General features: G+C 35.9%; 1 protein-coding gene across 1 annotated transcript in view; it reads left to right on the top strand.

The window, feature by feature from the left end:
- The window catches only part of LOC142341618 (protocadherin-16-like), a 233810-nt gene that overhangs the window by 204502 nt on the left and 8587 nt on the right, over positions 1-20721 (top strand). Inside the window, exons 44-50 of the mRNA XM_075392706.1 lie at positions 2291-3668; positions 8810-8978; positions 11376-12501; positions 12841-12952; positions 14521-14730; positions 15955-16103; positions 19553-19763. Coding sequence (XP_075248821.1) covers positions 2291-3668; positions 8810-8978; positions 11376-12501; positions 12841-12952; positions 14521-14730; positions 15955-16103; positions 19553-19763 — 3355 coding nt within the window. The remainder of the gene's footprint in view (positions 1-2290; positions 3669-8809; positions 8979-11375; positions 12502-12840; positions 12953-14520; positions 14731-15954; positions 16104-19552; positions 19764-20721) is intronic.

Here is a 20721-nt window from a genome sequence, read left to right as displayed (position 1 = left end):
TTTGATTGCGCCTTCTTCAAACAGCTATAATGTAGTACGTGGCCATTCATTAGTAAGACTAGGTAACAAGTAGACAAAAAAGCTAAGTGCTAAAGTATGTAATACTTTTAATTTTTTTTTCGAAACAAAATTACATTCAATGTCATGAAAGGCATTAATTACAAAAAGAGCTGTTTAAATATCGTCGTTTTTTCATGAAAAGGAAACCCTCGAGACCTATAATTATTCAGAATATTTCTTGCATCTACAAAAAGAACGTCAAATATGACAAAAATCAAATTAATTTAATTTTTTTTTGTGAAAAAGCGGTGTCGAAGCCAGTAAGGTCATAACAAAATCTTTAAAAAAAGATTTTGGGACACCAATCCCTTTTTATTCCCTTGACACCCATAATGTCATATTTGACCTGTAATCAACTAACGAGATTAGGTAACAAAAAGAAACATAAAAAGAACAAAATTGCGAAGTTAAAAAAGTTTTTTTTTTTGGAAAACGATGGGTTTGAAAGTCATAAAAGCCATCAGCTATCTGCTAATATCAGAATATCGGTTTTTCTATTCTTCCATGAAAAGCCAATGAAAGCTATCACTATACAGGAAATTTCATACGACTGAAACGACAAAGTATAAATGACAGTTAAGACAAAATTAAAAAATTCAATTGATTTCTTCAAGAAAGAGGCGTCGAGGCCATTAAAACGATGATTTATATCTTTCAGGATTTTAATATGTTCAATTGTGCTTTAATTTGAATGCTAATAAGGTGACATGAGAACTGTCAATAATGTGATAATGTGACAAAATTAGAAAACGTGAAAAACTGGCAAATATCAAAACAAACAAAAATCTAAAATCTTGTAGTATCAAAGCCAGAAAACAATAATTTCAGGCTTAAAACTGCAACCGAGAATAAATGTTAACTCAGTAGAAAGAAGAAGCAGTCTTTTTTTGCTGACACTAAGCTGGAAGTTGAACAAAATAAGAAAAAAATAGAGGAAAAGTTGATTAAGCCATTATTTATTGAAAAGTCAATTATTTTTAAAAAAGAAACGACCATAAACTTTCAATTAAAAAACTAAATGCATTAGCCTGGAGCTGTTTAGCAAGCAAATTGGTTGGACCTATCACTCCTGAGCTTTGATTTGATATGTTCTGTTCTTTATTATTAAAAAAAAGTCTTTTTTTTAAAAAAAAAAGACCGACTGATTACAACCCGATTTTTTTTGGATTGTAACAGTCCAAGAATGGCCCAAAACTACCCCTGTTAATACTTATTGTCCGTTAAGAACAATTGATTTTTCGAATGTTGTAGATATAGATAATTTCTGAGTTGAAACTCAAAATAAATTTTGCATTTTTGATAATCAACGAGTAAAGTTAGCAAAAAACGGCAAAGTTTTAACTACAAGGCACTCTCTGCGGACTCTGAAGTAGAAATAGCCCCCCTCTGAGTCTACAAAGATTGTATGAGTGTTGTTTGGGGGTGTACTGTAGGCAAATTTAATCAAAGTGGACTAAAGTAGCTTATTTCGTGCTGTTGTTGATGAAAAAGGCTAAATTTTGAAATGTTTATCCAGATTTTTTGACCAAAAAATTAAATCAAAACAATCAAAAATGCTTGTTCGTCTTCAAAAATAAAATCAACGACACTATTTTTAAAAATTATAACAAATTTTAGCAAAATTGACGAAAATTTAGGCAAAAATTCCGGAAAATGTGAATAAAAACAACGTGAATTCACTCTTCTTTTCTCAGAAGTTTAAGCCTCGATAACTCCCTGTAGAAATCGAAAATTAAAAAAATCTTTTTAATTCCATATTCTACGCTGGACGAGCTTTCTAATCATACCAGTCTCAACTCTCTACGATGAATATATCGAGCGGCAAAAATTCACGGAACAAAAAAAAACCCAGTTGAGTATATAGTTCCTCCCCCCTCAAGAGGGTCGGAACAATAATAATATTTAGTTATATAATCATAGTTGCCATAAGACGATTCATAAGACTTATTTGTACGGTATTCTATAGTAATGCACCAATAAAAAAATCAAAAGTAACTTTCTGAGGGGCTCCACCACAGCCAAGAGTCTAGAACAAATGTTCCTTGTCGTTTTTTGCAATCATGTAGATAAAATGTTTTTATTCATTCGGTATACATTTATCAATAATGACCATATATGGCACTCTTTGGTAAGTTTTTTTCTCAGTTATGGGTGGTGAGTCTCGGTGCTCATTACACTGATCGATTTTGCTTACCAAATAAAAACCTTCCAAATGTAACTCAAATTTTAGGGAAACGACTTGATTTTGACACCGCCCCTACAACCTACACGTTCGAAGTGTCAGTTTTTGACTCGATAAGAGACGCAGCAATTTCCAGATCTTCAGTTGTGAATGTGACAGTTAATTTGATGGATGTCAATGACAACCGACCTCTATTCAGTCCTGCTACATACGTCGCAAGTGTAATTGACGATGTGTCTTCTGGAACCCAAATCAAGACTTTAACCGCTACTGATGCCGATTCGGGTAACAATGCAGTGATAACTATGCGAGTGACTGGAGGTGATCCAGGGCAACAGTTTTTCATGGACGGAAACATTTTGACTTTGAGTCGTAGCTTGGATGCTGATACTGTTGACAGCTACAAACTCGAGGTCGAAGCCAAAGACAATGCTGCAACTGGCTACGAATTATCATCAACTGCACTGGTCAGTGTCTACGTGTCCGAGAGAAACAACATGCTTCCAACAATTGTCCAGCAAGACTATACCTCACTTTCATTTCCTGAAAACACAGCAATCGGAACTTTGCTATTCCAAATTCAGGCACATGACGATGATAGTTCAGCTACAATTTTGACTTTTGCAATTTCAGACGTTACATCAGGTCGAAACTCGCCTCCTACACCACAATATGAAATCGATTCCTCAAATGGTAACGTATACTTAGGAGCTGAGTTTGATTACGAGGACGGGAAAGCTGATATTATAACAGTTATCGTATCCGACGGAACGAACTCTCAAGCAGTTCGAATTATAGTCAACGTCACAGACGTGAACGAGCACGCCCCAACGTGCAGCTTCAGTCTCGGATCTGTTGGGTTTATTGAAAATACGGGTAAAACTGTAGTTCGATATTTAGAAGCATCTAATTTGGTATACGATTTAGACTACCAAGCTAAAGGAGTTACTAACGCTATGAAATTTACGTTACTTTACGCGTCGGCCCAGGACGTTTTCGCGCTTGATCCATTCACAGGCGCCACCGGCAGCACTTCATTTACGGGCAGACTCGAGTTAATAGATCCGATTGTTGATTACGAAAGTGACATCACAGATTACCATCTTATTTTCAGCGTTTCAGATCAAGATTACAATCCCGTTGCATTGACATCAACCTGTAACATTAGGATTAGAGTTCAAGATGTTAACGATAATGCTCCCGAATTTCTGCCGGAATCGCTTTTCATCGAGGCGATGGAACAAACTTCGTTCAGCCACGTTCTGGACGTTACAGACGCTGATACTCTGGCTTTGGGTGGCTCAATCGCAGCTTGCACAACCAACTCCTCAAGTTTTTCAGTTGTATTGGCTAGCAAAACTTTGAGGTTTGACTTGTCCAGTACACTGTTCACGAGGGAAGATCTCGGAATTACAGACACTTCGCTGTAAGTGCAAAAATACAAAAATCTTTTTATAATGTGAGGGCCATATTTTGGGTCAAACTGTTAGGCCAAACTGTTGGTTTAAAGATGCATAAAAACCATGCTTACTAATGGAAGTTTTTGCAATATTTCGTCCTAGACAAAAACAATTGTCCACAAAAAGTTATCCGAGCAAAAATTCTTGATTTGTGGAAAAAACCTATCATTTCTTCCTTGGTTGTTATAACAATTACACTTATACTCATCTGTCTTGTTTGCATAATCCGTTTTTGCTGACCAGATCGGACTTTATTACTGCTGATTGCAATCTTAGCCTTAACGGGGGCTTCATAATCGTTCTTGGTCGAAATTTGAAGCAATGGTTTTAGTCTTGCTAGTCTTTTCTATTTGGTTTCTTCTCTGATAACTTTTCATCTACCCAATTTCTGTTGACTTCCTGCTTTATTTGATCAAATTTGCTACGAATGAGAGTTCAACGCCGAGGAACTCAATTTAATGGAGTTTTCTACAGGAAAGCGAAAGATAACGCTGAATTTGGCTTCATCTTTAAGTTTTAACTTAATATCTAGTTTAAACAAGACTACTCGCGCGAGACTGTGCGTAGCACAGAATATTCCAACATACGTCTCAAGTTTGTCAACAATTTGGTTCTATTCCGAGTTGAAAAGATCCTTTGACTGTCAGTTTTTGGAAGCTCAAAATGAAGCAGACTTTCCGTGGCAACCTTGAGTACATTATTTTGCGAAAACGATTTTTTCAGAACCCTTATGTTAATATAATTTTACCAGATGAAAATCAATTGCGCCATCAATTAGTTTGCAATGAACAAATGATTTTCACAGAGTTGTATAGTTCAAAAAGAGCACTGTGTGCTCAAAAAGTTAACTGCAAATTATGTTAACTAAAGTTAACGAAAAAAAAACGAAACCAAAACTTGGAGTATAATATGTGAAGTTCCCTTTTGGGCAAAAAGTTAAATTCAATTTATTTTTAATTCATGTGTCCTATATTGGCACAATTTTGAATTTTACAACTTAAATGAAATCAACATCAAGAGAAATTCTTCTTTTCATGGTTTACGTTACAAATACAAAAAAAATGTTTTTTTTTTTAATTATATTTTTGTAGTTGACAAATTGATGTTTTTGTATATCAATTAACCCAAGCAGGTGGGTTCTAGTGTTTGCTGATAACTTGTTTCGACAATTTTTGGTTCAAATTGAGATGTTCAAAATTCAACCAAGCATCAGATTAGAAGAACAGTTTTATTCGTTTTTTTCTCATTTCTTTCGGATGTTGTTTCGAAGTTTCTATAGGTTATCATGAAAATTGAACCAGTATTGCTCCATCAGATAAAGCTCCTAGAAAAAATGAATCTGAAAAGTTCTTTGCAGCAATATAGAAAACTGTTTCTCTACTTCACTAGAAAATTATCTTTTTTATTAATTGAATTAACCACATTGAATGGACTCTTGGCAAAAATGTTTTTTTTTGTCGAATATAAAACTAATTGAACTGCTAATCAATATAGGTCCAACTGGTCGTTGCAAGCATCAAATGAATTTCAAGTTACTAAAATCAAGAAATTAAAAAAATAAACGTTTGTTTTATGTTCTTTCCCCAAATAGTTATTTTTCTCCTTTTGTTTTCCAATGAGCCTTAAAGAACCAATTTATTGATCTTACTGTCAAATTAAAGACCGTAAAAAGTAAGACATAGGGTTATAAGGTATACCTTGAATTTTTAAATTTTAACCATGAAATTAATATTTTCATTTCCAAGAATTTCCTGAATTGGGTTATTTATTTCTTAATGAAATAAAAAAATTCATGTGGCTGCTTCTGCTCATTTTTAGTTTTAAGTTATTAGCGGTTATATGTAACCCAGTTGAAAGTTTACGTTAGATTTTTTTTGAAGCATAGGGAATAGTCTTCAGAATATAGAAAAAGGAACGTTTTCCTTTTTCCCAAAAATGTGGATTTTATGTTTTTCTGCTCTGAAGTACCCCATGATTGTGCAACTTTGCATAGTTTCAAAATTGTCAATTTGCAAATGAACTCTGGGATTTGGGCTTAGCGTAAGTGACCACAGAATTTTCGACAAAATTGTATTTACTTTAAGTTTAATTTGATCCTCCTATATAACCGAAAAAGTTTTTGTAATCTTCAAATAAAATAAGAGTTCTTCAGCTTATAAGAGTTGAATCGGAAAGTCTACAAAACGAGGCGCTTATTTTGAACACAAATTTCTTTGTTCAAAGGCCAGAGAATTTTGCAGAAAGATGGACGAACTATTTCATCTTTGTTTAGACTCTTAAATCTTCTCTAGAAGAATTGTTTCATATGTTTCATGTACATCAAGAGTATCACAGTTTTTCAATTGGGTTTATTTTTTGGCTAATAAATCCAAAGAAAAAGTAGAAAGTACTACATAGTTCAAGTAATAATTTAAAAGTTTGATTGAAGAATCTAAAAATTCTCCTTTCCTTTTCTCCATTTATAAGTTTTTTTTCCCATCTGTTAGTCTTTTGCTTGAGGTGTTTTTTCGATTTCCACGTTTTATAACTTTTCTATATTTTGGTTTACATCCCGAACCTGTTAAATTACGAGAAGTTGTTATGAAATGAACAGCATAAAACAGTAATTAGAAGAAGTAACCCGTGAACAAAGTAGTAACAAAAGCAAGATTTCTTCGTTTTTGAATACAAAATTTTCTATAAAGGTAGAAAGTTCTTTTTTGGTTTCTGAAAATAAATGTAACGTAGTCAGCAGTTTATCATGAGATATCGGCCGTGGAGACCATTAGTGCACATCGGGATTGAAATAAAGAAAGAAAGAAGAAGAGATATGAATCGATTGAAATTTTCCCAAGTGTTTAAATGTGTTCCTATTGGATGTGCACTTTCAGTTCTATTCTAAAATAAAATTAAATCAATATTTAAAATAAGTAGCTTATAAGTAATGACAGCTAGCAACTGCTGATACGAAATTTAGTCAATTAATGCACTATGACCTAATGACGAAGCTTTGTCAGTTTGTCACGTTTGTTTTGATTTTGCTTCGTTGACCCTGCCCATATTCACTATATTGCGTAAATGAAATAGTAACTTATGTAAACCGAACGACTGGATTGAAAGATAAAACGAATTGAAAAAATATAGACGGATGAATTTTTGGAACAACTCGAAGAGTCCTCTATGTCAAGAAAATTAGTTTTTCAGTTAAATGGTGCTTACTAATCGGATTAAGAATTTGCTCACACAGAAATAGTTGAGTCACCCCATGCTCAAAAACTTGTCAATTTCTGAAGAAAAATTGAAAACTGCACGAAATTGGCACAAAATTAGTTATAAAATTTATACTTTTTGCATCGTTTTTCTCCTCTAAAACACTGTTTTAAACGCTATCTAAACATAAAATTATTATTACAGTCTATTCATTAATGTAATGCAGTAACAATCGTTGTAATTGTTTGCTCATGCCCACTTTGCGGTTCTGCATTTTCTGTGCTATCTGATCTTTCTGCAGTATTGTGACTCTTTTAGTTACTGTAAATGAAGCGGGCTCTGTTTATCTTGTTTAGACATCACTTACCATTTTTTGTTCGTTTTTCAGACCTCCAGACTGAGCTTTTAACTTGCTCTTCGCTTCCTCCTCACTTTTGCAATGATTACTCGATAATGGATAGTCTACGTAAACAAGATGGTTCTTGATCGCTGGATTCCTTTAGCAGACAGTCAAACAGAAAGTAAAATATCTTTGAACTGATAACACATTTCGATCCTTTTTTAATGTTGAAAATGTTTTCAGAGCCTAATTCTGCGCTGAAAATTTTGTTGTACTTGCCATACGCCATCCCAGCCTGCGGGGGTTTTAAAACTCGAATCATTTTGGGGATCCCGTCGTGGAAGTTTCGGAAGGTCAATGAAAAGCTTATTCGCTCTTCTCTGAAGTATTGGATTGTTTCTAAGTATCAATTTTGTACGCAGAGCTCTTCTTTTTCTGAAACAAACTTATGATACTTGTTCAATCGGTAATCAGTTCTGCGTTCATCTCTGCTTCTTCATTTTGCTTCGAAGTTTTCCTTCTTCATCTAGCATTAATAAATGCCCAGAATTTTAGGGATCTGTCTGGGACCTCCTTTTTGCAACAAACTGACATCGTCGTTATATTCTTGGTAAACTTTGATATACTTACAAATTGCGCCCGTTCTTATGTTCTTGGGTAAGGCTCGTTCTTTCAAAATAGATGCTCTTGAGTACTTTGAGAGAAGAGGAAATAACTCTTTCTTAAGTGTTCTTAGTATTTGTGGTTGTTTGTATCATAGGGAGAAACAACGGTTATTTATCATGTAATCACCATAAGTGTCTTCGCATCTACAGGTAAGTTTCATTCAAAGCGAATAGTCTTAATCGTCGACTCTTAATGGGTTCAGTGAGTCTTGAGTCGGTTTTTTATGTGCAAAGTAACATTATTTTTCACTGAGCATGTATCAAGTAGTGAAGGATCTGTTGTGGTCTTCCGATAATCTCAGTGGCCATGCGAACAAGTAACGTCAGAAGTTGATCATATTTTCTCTGGAAAGTTACGCTTAAATAGGGGGTTGATGGGATGCATGTCCTGATCTCTGTCGTATCTTATCCTTTTCATGTTCAAGTTATCATAGTTACTCTTGTTTAGTTCCTTTTTACTTCCATGACTTATTTACACCAAATGACTCAAATTGACGATAAATCAAATTAAAAGCGAAGAAGCTAACCATTAGCATTAATGGCTCACGCACTCTTAAACTCACTCGTGTGAGATCATATGAAAAATCATGTCGACACACGATTTTTCGGGAAAAAAGTGACACACGATAAACCTGCCTGTTACTTGATTTTTCATGCAAATTTACATTAATCTCTCGGGTTGGGCATCGCGGTTTCTCGTGTGATTTACATGGAATTGTAACAATTTTCGTTGGCAATGAGAAACTTGGGACTCAAACCTATCGAATATTTTTTTGGCTTTTAACTGATGTTTTCATGTTAAACGAAAAATCGCGTGAAATATAAAATCGTGCAATCTCACATGACAAAACTTTAGAGTGTAAATAATTTCATTTCATAAAAACGCAATCTATATACACAGCATTGTTTACAGGTTTGTTCTGGAGGTGTATTGCTCTGACAATGGAGCAGTGCCACTCACAGGTACCCAGACAGTCTATATCCGCATGCAGGACGTCGACAACAACCCTCCCCAGTTCTCATCTGCGTCAATCACCGCCACGGTCGAGGAGTGTGCGACTCTAGGAGTTCCCGCGTTTTATGTAAGTCTCAATTAATTATTTTTAAAAAAATCGAACGAAGGTAATTTAAATATCTTAGGTCTTTTAAATCATTGTTAAATCTGCCATTGTAATGGCTACTCTCCTATCAATTACAAGGAAAGTTTTATACCGCCCAGTTCGTTATTACTTTGCAGTTCGCTTCTATGACTGTATATCCGCTATGTTGTAGATTACCGTGGAATTAAATGATATCTAATTAGCCCAAATAACTAATCGTTTAGTTTTGCTAAATAAAAAATAGCTTTATACTCTCGCAATTTAAAGTAACGAGAAGTTAGCTTTGTTAATGACATTAAAACATTAAAACAAATCGCGAAAAATTCCGAACCAAAAATTGTTGTCTATAACTTGGCTATTGTTGCGCAACGTTCAAAGGCTATGTATTAAAAAGACGTAAAACAGTTTTGGTCCCAGCAAGTCCGTATGTTTCCAAAAACGTTCTTGCTCAGGTACTTTGCTCAGGAATTTAAAAGTAACAGTTAATTCTAATTTTCAATTTCAATAACTTAAACTTCCCTTTCACCAATCGAGATCGCGAAAATTGGGAAAATTTACAAATTTTTTCCGTTCGCACCATACAGTAACTTTCTGCTCAAGTGTGACGGCAATTTATATCAAATGAACATTCAAATCTTTAGGTTTTCTCTTCACTTCTCCGGTAGCTTTTTCAAGTTCCCATTATTGTATGATCTCTCCGTTTCGCTTGTTAATTTTAAATTGCCAATTAGTTTAAATAAGCGATGTCAACAGACCTACAAAACGTCACCTTTTCCATCCAAAATCGACGTCTTAAGTTGAGTGTTGATCAAGTAGAATATCTATTGAATATTCCAGGTCAACAATTTGGTGTAGAATTGACTAAAAACATGTGTTTAATTAGATATAACGTAATCAATATTATTTTAATGACATTGGTAACTAATTTAAGAGCAGCCTTCACTTTGCCGGCCCTGTTTTCCATCGCAGAACATGTCACGTTTGGTAGTACAGGAGTGAACTTCACTACTGGTAATTTGTAGACTTCTGCGTTTGCTCAAACTACAGCTGATCGAAACGCACATCCCAAAACCTTCGATGTTCTCCCTAACTCGACCCAGTTTATAATATCCTCGCTTGCCACTCTCTTCCATCAACCAAATGATATTGCCTCCTTTTAGATTTCTTTTTTGTTTGCTGTAGATTGCCATTTTGCCGATTACTCAAAGCTGGCCGATAGTATTTACAAAATCTATCCCATATGAGATTTCTTAAGCTTGAATTTGTCGAAAGAGCTTTTGATTATTGACAAACTATTTTGCGCGTGCTAGATAGGTTAAACAAACGTTCTTGTTTGCAAGCAACAAGTGAATGGGAGTTAATGCTTCTAAGTCCCTGACATCTGTGCTGACTGGAGTGAACGGTATTGCGTTGAATGACTGTTCAACAATACACGCCGTAGTTGAAAGAACTTCCTCGGTGACTGATTGCTTCCACAACACTGACCATATTGCTTTCGGGCAACATCTAAACAATTGCTCCCATACTCCTTAAAATTGAGGTGCCGTTGGGAGCTCAACCTCCATCTGATCCCTTTCTGAATCCGATGCTCTTCGACCTTTGAATTGTTCCAACCCTACTCATTTTTTTGTTCATCTCCAAAAAAGATTCTCTTTGTTGCTGACTATTGAAGTTGGCTTGTCTGTTCGCGTAATAAATTAGAATATTGGATCCTTAATTGGACAGATGCAACTGTCAGCGTCTCATAGTTTGACATATAAAAACACGACATCATCGCTTTTTTTTTCATCGAGCAATCTTCAAATCAAGCTCACGTGTTCAACATAAATTAATGGTGAAATTTTTGTGTTGCGACTTCTAATTTGTGTAAAATAAGTTTTAAATGATCGTCTCACGTGCCTTCTTAAAAGCGCGTCTGATAGTTTGAAAGCTTTTATATTGTGTCTGAAGTTTTATTTATTCTTGGCTGCTATGATTTGATTGAGTAGTTTGTAGTTGCTGTTTTGGTGTGGTCTTTCGGAGGTTTTTACGATACAAGTTGCTAAAAAATGAATAGCTAAATTCCTATAAACACCGAAAAAATATGAAACAAAAATAAAATTGGGCATAGCAATGCTTTCCGGTTAGGCTACGCATATGTGCCACTTTTATATCGTTGCTGTTTATTGAGACACGATGGCGTTAAAAGAGTGACATGAAATCCTATTTTAATCATGAGAAAGTGGAGTTATGCAACAGTGGATGAACCATCAAATCATTTTCGCATTGGAGATTGAGAACTTACTTCTCTTTGGCGATAAAAGGCCTAGTAATAATCATTAGCAATTTCGCATGTGTTACATCAGCTATTTAGTATCTGATATTTGATATCTATTATAGGTAACTGCTCCCGACCTAGATTCTGGAGACAATGCTGAAACCACTTACACAATACAAACCGGCAGCCCTGACTACGCCCGTGCCTCTGATTGGTCAATCGATTCAAATGGTGGATGGTCACCAGTTGTTCAGCTCGATTACGACTCTGTTGCCGACAGAACTTACCAGTTCGAAGTCATCGCCGCTGGTGTTGCAAATCCAAGTCTAAATGACCGGACGAACCTGGTAATATCTGTTACTAATTGCAATGATGAAGCACCTTCCTTTGCAACTGGAACCGTCTTGACCTTCACAATCGGGGAAGAAGAGTACAATGTGAATACACCGGTGACGTCACAAATCCCGCCTGGAGGACTCGCAAGCGTCACTGACCTTGACAGTTCAAGTTTCACTTATGCAGTCATCGCCGGAGAAAATGCAAACTATTTCACTGTTGACGCAAACACGGGAGAAATTTTAACCGCAGTTGCGAGAATTAACGCCGAAGAAATCAGCGAATTTAACTTGACAGTTCGTGTATCCGATACAGACGTTCCAAACTTGTACATAGATGTTCAATGTATTATTCAAGTTGTTGACGTGAACGAGTTCGTTCCAGTTTGCGGATCGAACGATTATTCTGCGACGGTTTCTGAAGACGCCGTGGCTGGTACAGAGGTCATAACGATCACAGCAACTGACCAAGATCAAGGTCAATATATCGAGTACTCAATTAAGAAACAAGTCTACGTGAACGATTCAAGTTCCAATGAACTCAGCACTTCAGTATTTACAATTGATTCAACGTCTGGGTTAATCACAGTTGGAACCGCACTGGACTACGAAAAGGGATCTCGGATCCTTCTGGACGTTTGCGCAACCGATTCCGGAACTCCGTTTCGGAACACAACCACGTGTTCTGTAACTTTGGTTGTCATTGATGTTAATGACAACTCGCCAGTTTGGGTGAACACACGAAGCACAAATTTCTATACAACTGGATATTTTTGTGACGGAAGTGTGTCTGATATTTACCCAGTGGTTACTGTGGAAGCCATTGACAACGATGCCAGTGGAACCGATTTTGGAACGATTACTTATGGATTCGTGGAGAGTTATGAGTCGTTTGAAATAGATCAAGCTACAGGTCAGTAGGCTGCAAAAATTCAAATGCTGTGTTACTAAAATGTTATTTTGTTGTTGGAGAATTTAGCGTAGTTACTTTTTGCTTCAACGAGAGAACGAAATTTTCTTGAGTCCTTAACTTATTTTGCAAAATAATGAGATTTCTGAAAATTCTTCCAATTTTTTTCGAAGAAGGTTAAAGATGGCTTTGAATGTGTTTTTTCAGGAAAATTGAAAATGTGAATGTTCACTGCATTCATGAATGGAAATCAATGCATTTTATAAACCAAAATTGTCAATTTTCATTTGAAAAGTTATTTCAAAAATTTATCCATATTGAAGCTGTGTTTTAATTTTCCAGGTGGCGTGTACTTACGAGTGGGTGCATCTCTGGATTGTTACCGGACATTTGTGTTGGACATTAAAGCCCAAGACGCAGGCACTCCACCCAACGAGGCTTTCAGCAAAATCAGGTAAACAATAAAAGCATCTGACAAAGAATCGGAATCAGTACCCGAGTCCAATTCTATGGGTTATTTTGCAAGATTCTTTCAGAATCTCACAATATAACAAAATTTTTCTGTTCGAATATTGCAAGATGACTATTTTTCAGCAAACATTTTTGCACCTGCATTTGATTCTTGAAAATTCCCAGAGTCGAAGACAGAACTCAATCTGGTGAACTCGATTCTAAGTCCTTGGAATCTTAAAATAAAAATGTCCTATCGTCGCATTAATTAATTTTAGACATACACTTTGTACTTACTTTCCCGTACCGAACTCCAAGTGTAAATCAGTTCTGGTCAAGAGTAAATGAAAGTCTCCCATTTAATATATTTTGCTCGCTTTCTCGCTTGAAATTCGCTTCTTTCAAGCGTATATTGACGGCACAAAAGAAAAAATATCACCAGTCGAGGTGCCACAGAAAGGAGGACAAACGGTTTGGGACCGAGAGATTGTCGGTTCAATGCCCAGACGGAACTTTATTTTTGCACTTGGCCCAAGTCTGACCACAGTAAAATCAGACTGAATGCAAGTCTGACAAGTCAAAAAAGTGACATGAATCACTCTATGATTCAGTAATGATGAGAAATTGCAATTATACTGGCCCAGTACTGAAACGCACTTGGAGTTAGGTACGGGTTGTAAAAGAACATCAGAAAAATTATTAATCTGATGCATCCAAAAAAAGAATTCATCCAACTAATTTCACAACACACACACACACACACAAAGTTTCATAATTTTGCTTTAGAAGTGCTCTCGTGGTTATTCCTTTTAGTATCATATATAAGTGTTATTAGCTTTATACAGGGGGAGGGGGCACTTGGCAAAGAACCCATAAACAAATCACCAAAACTGTTTTGAGGAGAGAATTTCAGTATGTGAAGGGCGGTTCTCAGTCTTAAAATATGGACACCCTTCAGCCACCCCCTCAATCATCCCCCTCCCAACCTATACTCCCTAGCCACACCCCGTTTGTCCTCCCGACACCCTTTCAACCCTCCTCCAACCTGGCGATTTGAATCCCCCTCTCGTCCAGCTCTCCCACAATCATATCCCCTTCGCTTGACTCCCACTCCACTCACACACCCCTAATGCTAGCATCCGTAAGCCGAAGACAACTGCGGCTGATCCAAAAATTGAGAAGTCTTTTTTCAAGAAAAAAACCTGTTTAAGTATATGATCTTTGATATTTTATATATAAGCAAAATGACAAGTATGAGCTAATGATGACCTGTATAAAAACTATGAACTTTTCAAATCTTCATTATTGGATTAATTCAGGGGCCTAAGCAAAATTTGAGGTCTATTAGCGCAATTTGGGTCAACAAATTGAAAACGACCCAAATTCTTGGTAAAATCGAGAAAACATCAAAAATTTATTCTTCGCGGGCTTCTTATAATATCACTTGAAACTGCTTGCCTAAAAAGCATCAATTGATTAGTGAAAAAGTTCATTATGATATTGTTTCTGACAGATTATGTTTCATGTACATTTGACGATGAATTAGTACAATGATGAATATCATGTTTTCAGAATTGACACGTTCCCTCCCGCGCAACACGCGGTCAGAATTGGGCTAAACCTTCCTCTGGAGAGATTTGAGGCGGATGCTTCTAACTTCATTTCTAGTTGTTCAGCCTTCTTCCACGGTCTGGGATACATCGGTGCAATTTGTGGCATCCACGATCCCACCAGGTTCAACTCCCTCACCAATCGAGAGAGACAGAAACGATCTCTGATAAGGTGAGTTTCTAACAGTTTCAATAACTGTCCCAACCCCCACCCTGTGAACAGTGTTTTCTTTTATTTCATTTCCATATATGCTCTCATAATGCCGGTTTTTACACTCATTATATCCTTTTAAAATCTTAAAAGGATATGATTAATTGCTCTCAAACGAAGTTTGTAGCAATTATATTAGTCCTGTCGGTCTTTTTTTATGCGATTTTTCGCTTGACCAATTTTTCGTCTGACGCTTTTGACTTTTCGTCCTCAAAAACGGGATAAACAGGTAGCGCCCAGCGGGCATTATGTGCTCTTAGAGCCTTTCAGGTCGGTTTCAGCTCAAACTGTCTTGGAGACTTGTACTTATACTTATGGTGTGAGGGGCGGTTCTTAGAGATTGACACCCCCCCTTTGTTGACCCCCCACCCCCACTATTGGCTCCACCCCCCCCCCGTGGCTAGCTACTGACCAAGCCAACCGCTCGCCGGTCGTTTGAGAGCAATTCGCCCGACGTTAGTCGGTTATGTTTATTATTCGAGTGCTACACTAGCATTCGCAATTAACGTATATTATTATAAAAGTATAATAATAGCCAGCCTTAGTCTAGTGAGGAAAAATAAACATTTCCCTTTCGCAATTGTTATTAATCAGTATTCTGTTTTTCTTGCACTACTTTACTGATTTCTAAAGATCAGTTCGATGGCCCATAGTCACGTGACTGTTCGGAATTTGAGTTCAACTCAGCTTCCTTTATAGAAACGCCTGAATGGTTTTTCGAAGTTTTTTCCTGATCGCATATTCATGGCTTTCTCCTATTAAATGTACTAGAACTCACAATAAGCGACATTCAATCATCGAGAACTCGTTCACCTAAAAGAAGACTTCTCAAGTTATGGCAAGCAAATTAACAATTTTTGGTATCATGAATCAGTTAGCAGCTGTGCACTGCTGAAAGTTAAACAAAAATGACAAATTGGTCCGAAGTTGGTTTCTTTCTTTCTTTTCAATTTAGTGGTATTTGGTCTCTAGTAAGCTCTTATAACATTATTTTAAGCCCATTGTATCCTCCCCAAGTGCAAGCTATAATTGAGACCCCCACCTCTCCTGCTATTTTTGATGCTTTGGAGCAATTCATTCGACCATAAGTAATTTTGTTTGCAATTAAAATAATGCATTTTAGCTGCTGTCTGACAGTATTATTCGACATTGAACTACCTTTGATGTTTTTTTTGCTCTTTTCAGTGATACTGAGGTGGGACTATACGTGATTTTGAATGACGCTGCGAGTACGGCAGAGGATCTGGACTCAGTGATGGAGTTCATGCCACAGGACCAGCTGTATGACATCATTGCCAGTAATGAGAACGGAGATCCCAATCAAAATTTCGTCAGTTAGTATCTTTCAATCTAATTTCAACTAATGACTCTCTTCCAGTGAGATCTATCAATCAAAAATATAATTATATGGCTTCTACCAAACTGAGCAGGAAATGACAAAAACCACATTGATTTGACCCTTGATCAATAATCTGGATCATTTCAGTTTTTGCCCCCCCATCTTAATGGTGCATATTATTTGCACCCCCAGACGCACGTGCCATATTTTCACATAATGATTTAATGTGTAATGACACGTGCTCTGTAACTGGGGGCGCCTAACGTACTGGGGGGGGGGGGCGCTAACGGAAAATATCCAATAATCTATATCTACTGTAGAAAACGAATTCTGGAAATACATGATTACGGTACAATAATTCATATCCCGGGTCGAGGTTTGGTGGTGAATTTTCGTAAGAAATGCGGTGAAAAAATAATTTTCAAAGCATAATTTTTTTGCGGTGAACCGCGCGGTGAATTATTTATTTTCACTGCGTCTCGGTATTCCTTTTCGCCTCCTGCATGTCTTTATTTTCTTATTCCTCTGAGACAACTGTAACTTACTTCTACGCTATTTCTTGTGAATTTAGATTAGATTCAATAAACGTTGGAAAACAAATGCGGTGAAATTTTGTCAGAAATGGGGCGAATTTCGCGGTGAATTTTTGTAAGAAATGCAGTGAATTATTTTTTTCAACGCATTTCTAATATTAATTCGCCACAAAAGTCGAAGCAGTGAATTTGTATGAAATGGGTGATTTCGTGGTAAATTTTCGTAAAAAATGCGGTAGAATTCATGGTGAATTTTTGTAAGAAATGCGATGAAATATTTCTTTCACCGCAATCACAGCACTTCTTACAAAAATTTGCCAATAATCCTCGACCCGGGATATATTTGAACGAGAAAAGTGCTTTGCACTGAGCGTCAATTTCTGCTGAGTCATTAGATATTGATTTAACTAGTGTATCAGTTTCTGGTATTTGTTTATTCATTGCTAAAAACTTCACTCTGCTAAAAAAACTCCTGCTAAGGTTACTTCTGAAAAAATTCTCTGGGAAAACCACGGACAGTTTTTTTACGTGTATATGGTCCTCAAAATCAAAAATTATTCGCTAAAATTATAAAGCAAATAATTTTACGTAGAGCCACCAGAAACAATTACGTAGAGCCATCAGAAACAATAAACGAAAAAATAAACATTGTCAATAAATTGGAAAAAAAGATGGATAAAACCTTTTTTTACTCATATTTTTTTGTTAGTCATACTTTCGTCTGACTGAACTATTAATTTTTTGCAAGTTGCCTGCTTTTTTTTCTAAAATTTTTTTCAAAACAACAAAACGTGAGACCAGCAGTCTAATCCTACTTGTGCTATAAATCAGGGGAACAAGATGATTTATTTGATTTCTTAAAGAACTCAACCTGCAAACTTTTAGTCTTGTTATTTTAGTCTACAAGACATGCAGAATTTTATTTTCAGAAACTTTTTAACAAATAATTTGTTTTCCATAAATATGTAATGGTTTTTTGTCTACTTACTACAAAAGCGTTTGAACATTTCTGTGCTAAACTTAAAAACAGCAATCTACAGAGAAAAATTTGAAAACAGCAATCTACAGAGTTATTCCGGTATTCTTTATTGAAATGTCGATTTGACAATTTAATTTGCTTTTAATTGGAAAAAAATACTGCATAAGTGTTAAAACAATAGAAAACGTTTCAGGAGTATTGATAAAATTGAAATGATATGGGATTATTATTTGCAGTTTTGTATGTTTTTAACTCACAACTGTAACATCAAGTTTTGACTCTATATGATCCTTATTTTAGAGGATACTTCTGGACAGAAATGAAAGGCTTCAAAAATGTCGACTGATGACGCTTTAATTTGTCTGGGAAATTTTTGTGCATTTTCTGTAAGAGTGACATTAAATTGTTTCTATTGATTGCTTTATTTTTGTCGCGTCATTTGTGGTTGATGCGTTTCTCATTCTATGTATGTGGATTGTAGGATCTAACTAATGATTAATTAGAAAGGCGATTCAGTTTTAAGGAATGTATTCTAGATCATCGAACAAAAACCGGAATTTTGTGGCATAAAGAGTTCATGATCAGAAAAACCAGATATTTTGAATGATCAGAAAATGTCTGATTTTTCTGAGCATGAACTTTTTGTGCCACAAAATTCCAGTTGTTGCTCGATGATATAGAATCATAGAATACATGTAAGTGAAATTGAATCTTTTTTAATTGTAATTTTTATTACCAACCTCCAAATTACCAACCTCCAAAATCGGTAAATACTTCTGCAATGTTGGGAATTGTAGCGAATTGCTTCGCTTGCGATATGTTCTGATTGTGGGTTTTGCCCATTTGTTTGAGGAAATTTCCTTCCAAAAATTTCCCCTTTTTTAAATTTTTGGATCATTTGATCAGCATTTGATCATTTGATATTTGGGAGCATTTGATCTTGGCTCATGTGATCAAACTGATGTGAGTTCTACTGGCTCTCATGCTTGTTGTTCTTTGATAAATAAATTTTTCAAATGCTCCCAGACTGCCAAATAGTCTTCATTTTGTTTCACACCTTTGTCTTCTGTGCTTGTTTCGGTTGGAAATTGAAAAAAAAGTTGCTGAATGAGATGTTGAAATATCAATTGCAAGCGCAATTTAACGATCATTTTGTGAAAAAACATAATTTTGTTTGATTAGTAGTTCTCTAGAATTGCTAAAGTTGAAGGAGCAAACTTACTGACTACGTTGTAAGCATCAGAGAGCATTAGATTTGCATGTAAAGTTTTTCCGAGTTGAAAAACAGACCCATGAAAAGATTTTTCTTCGACTGATGATTCGCGTCGTACTTACGTCGAGTGTCAAACATTGGTCAAGTTATATTCGAGAAGTAGCTAGGATTTGGACTGAAGTAAAGTCCAGCAACAAAGTAAATCGGAGAGAACCATAAAGGCGAACTAAAGTCTTTTATATCAGTCATTTCATAAGTCGTGGTCTAAAACTGGTACACGATCAATCTTCCTTGCAGTACTTTCAATACTTAAGTATTTCGTAGCCTCAAAAAGTAATCGGAAGATTGAAAAGTTTGTTTCAATTCGTTATCAATTAGTACTAGCAACTGAAAACAGTATTTTGTCTTGGGGAAATAAAATTATAAAATGTTAGAATGTTAAGTTTCCACTTTATTATCAATGAGACTGGAAAAACTGCAGACAAGAGTGGAAGCCCAATAAAAATGTGAGATTTGAAATATGAACTTTGAGCGATGAGCAAAAATCTCTCCGTAATTATTGATTTTTTCTGATGCATCAAAATTAAGTTGACAACCCATCATTGCAGCGTAATCATTGTGCTCACATCGTTCACTGGTTCAAGCATATAAATCGAGTAAGTTATTCGAGAACTTATATAATTTGTTTTGATATTGTTTAATTTTTACCTTCCATTTAGATTCTTACGTGTATACGAGCCCACTTGGCGTGACCAGCAACCCTATCTACTACGTGTCCAAAGTGTTGCCCACAGAGGCCACGCAAGATGGGGGTCCATGGGGAGAGAGTGCGGCTGGAATCGCAGTTATTGTGATATGCTCCATTATTGGCTTCTTCATTCTATGTGCGTTGGCTGTTCTTGTTTTCTACCTCATCAGGAAATGTCTCACGTAAGTATTAGAGCTCTGAAGAATTACTAGTTGAATAATGTCGATGTTTTTATGCTCAGAATTCTTTTAGAACTGTTTCCCAATCTGTAAAAGATATTTACAACTTTATAATGGTGTAAAGATTTATCTATACAAACAACTATATGCAGAAAACGTGTATTTGTTTATTCACAAACGCTCAAGGAAGCACAAATTTTGTTCATGGGATTAGGGGAACAGATTCGCTTCTCATTTTTTTTTGAATTCTAACGGGGAAATGTTAGAGAAGTGTATTGTATGGATTTGACAACTTGAATCCTTCAAACGATCTCAAACTTAATATCAATATTTTGAGTACTTTTTCTCTCACCAACGCAATCCCAACTTCTCTTAAGTCCCGTCTTGGAGTTAAAATGTATATAAAAAAAGCAAAATGTCAATTTTAAAAGTCAAATAATATAGACAAACTATGTGATCGTGCTGTATCTTGTCATGGCTACTGGAATATGATAGCTTGCAATGCTTGCATCAGCGACAAAACGTACGCATATAAAAAACCTAATCTATCAATTGTGTGAGAACCAAAGTTCCTAACCCGAGACAACCGTTACCGGCCGGCATGATTTATTTATTAAGTTGGAGACTAGGTCAACCATAAGCGCTCGTTGTACCCATCACTTCTTCCCTGCAGCCCAGACTCATCAGATCAAGCAAGAAAGAAGTCTTTTACGTATACAGAAAACGAAATGTTCAATATTCTCAAAGATCTAGTCACTTTGGCTTTCAATCCGATCGACTTATTTTTGAATCCTTTGGAGAACGCGCCTATTTGACCCAAATAACGTTGAAGTAAATTGCCCAGCTGGTTAACAAATGTTAAAAAAATCTTAGTTGTGAAGTCTTAGATGTGAAATCACGGATACGAGGGTTGCGTCTTCCACCGAAACTCATGTTTAATAAATAGAACTAACTGCTACCG

Source organism: Convolutriloba macropyga, chromosome 6, assembly GCF_964194025.1.
Source record: "Convolutriloba macropyga chromosome 6, txConMacr16.3, whole genome shotgun sequence".
NCBI lineage: Eukaryota > Metazoa > Xenacoelomorpha > Acoela > Convolutidae > Convolutriloba > Convolutriloba macropyga.
This window is presented reverse-complemented; position numbering and strand designations above follow the sequence as displayed.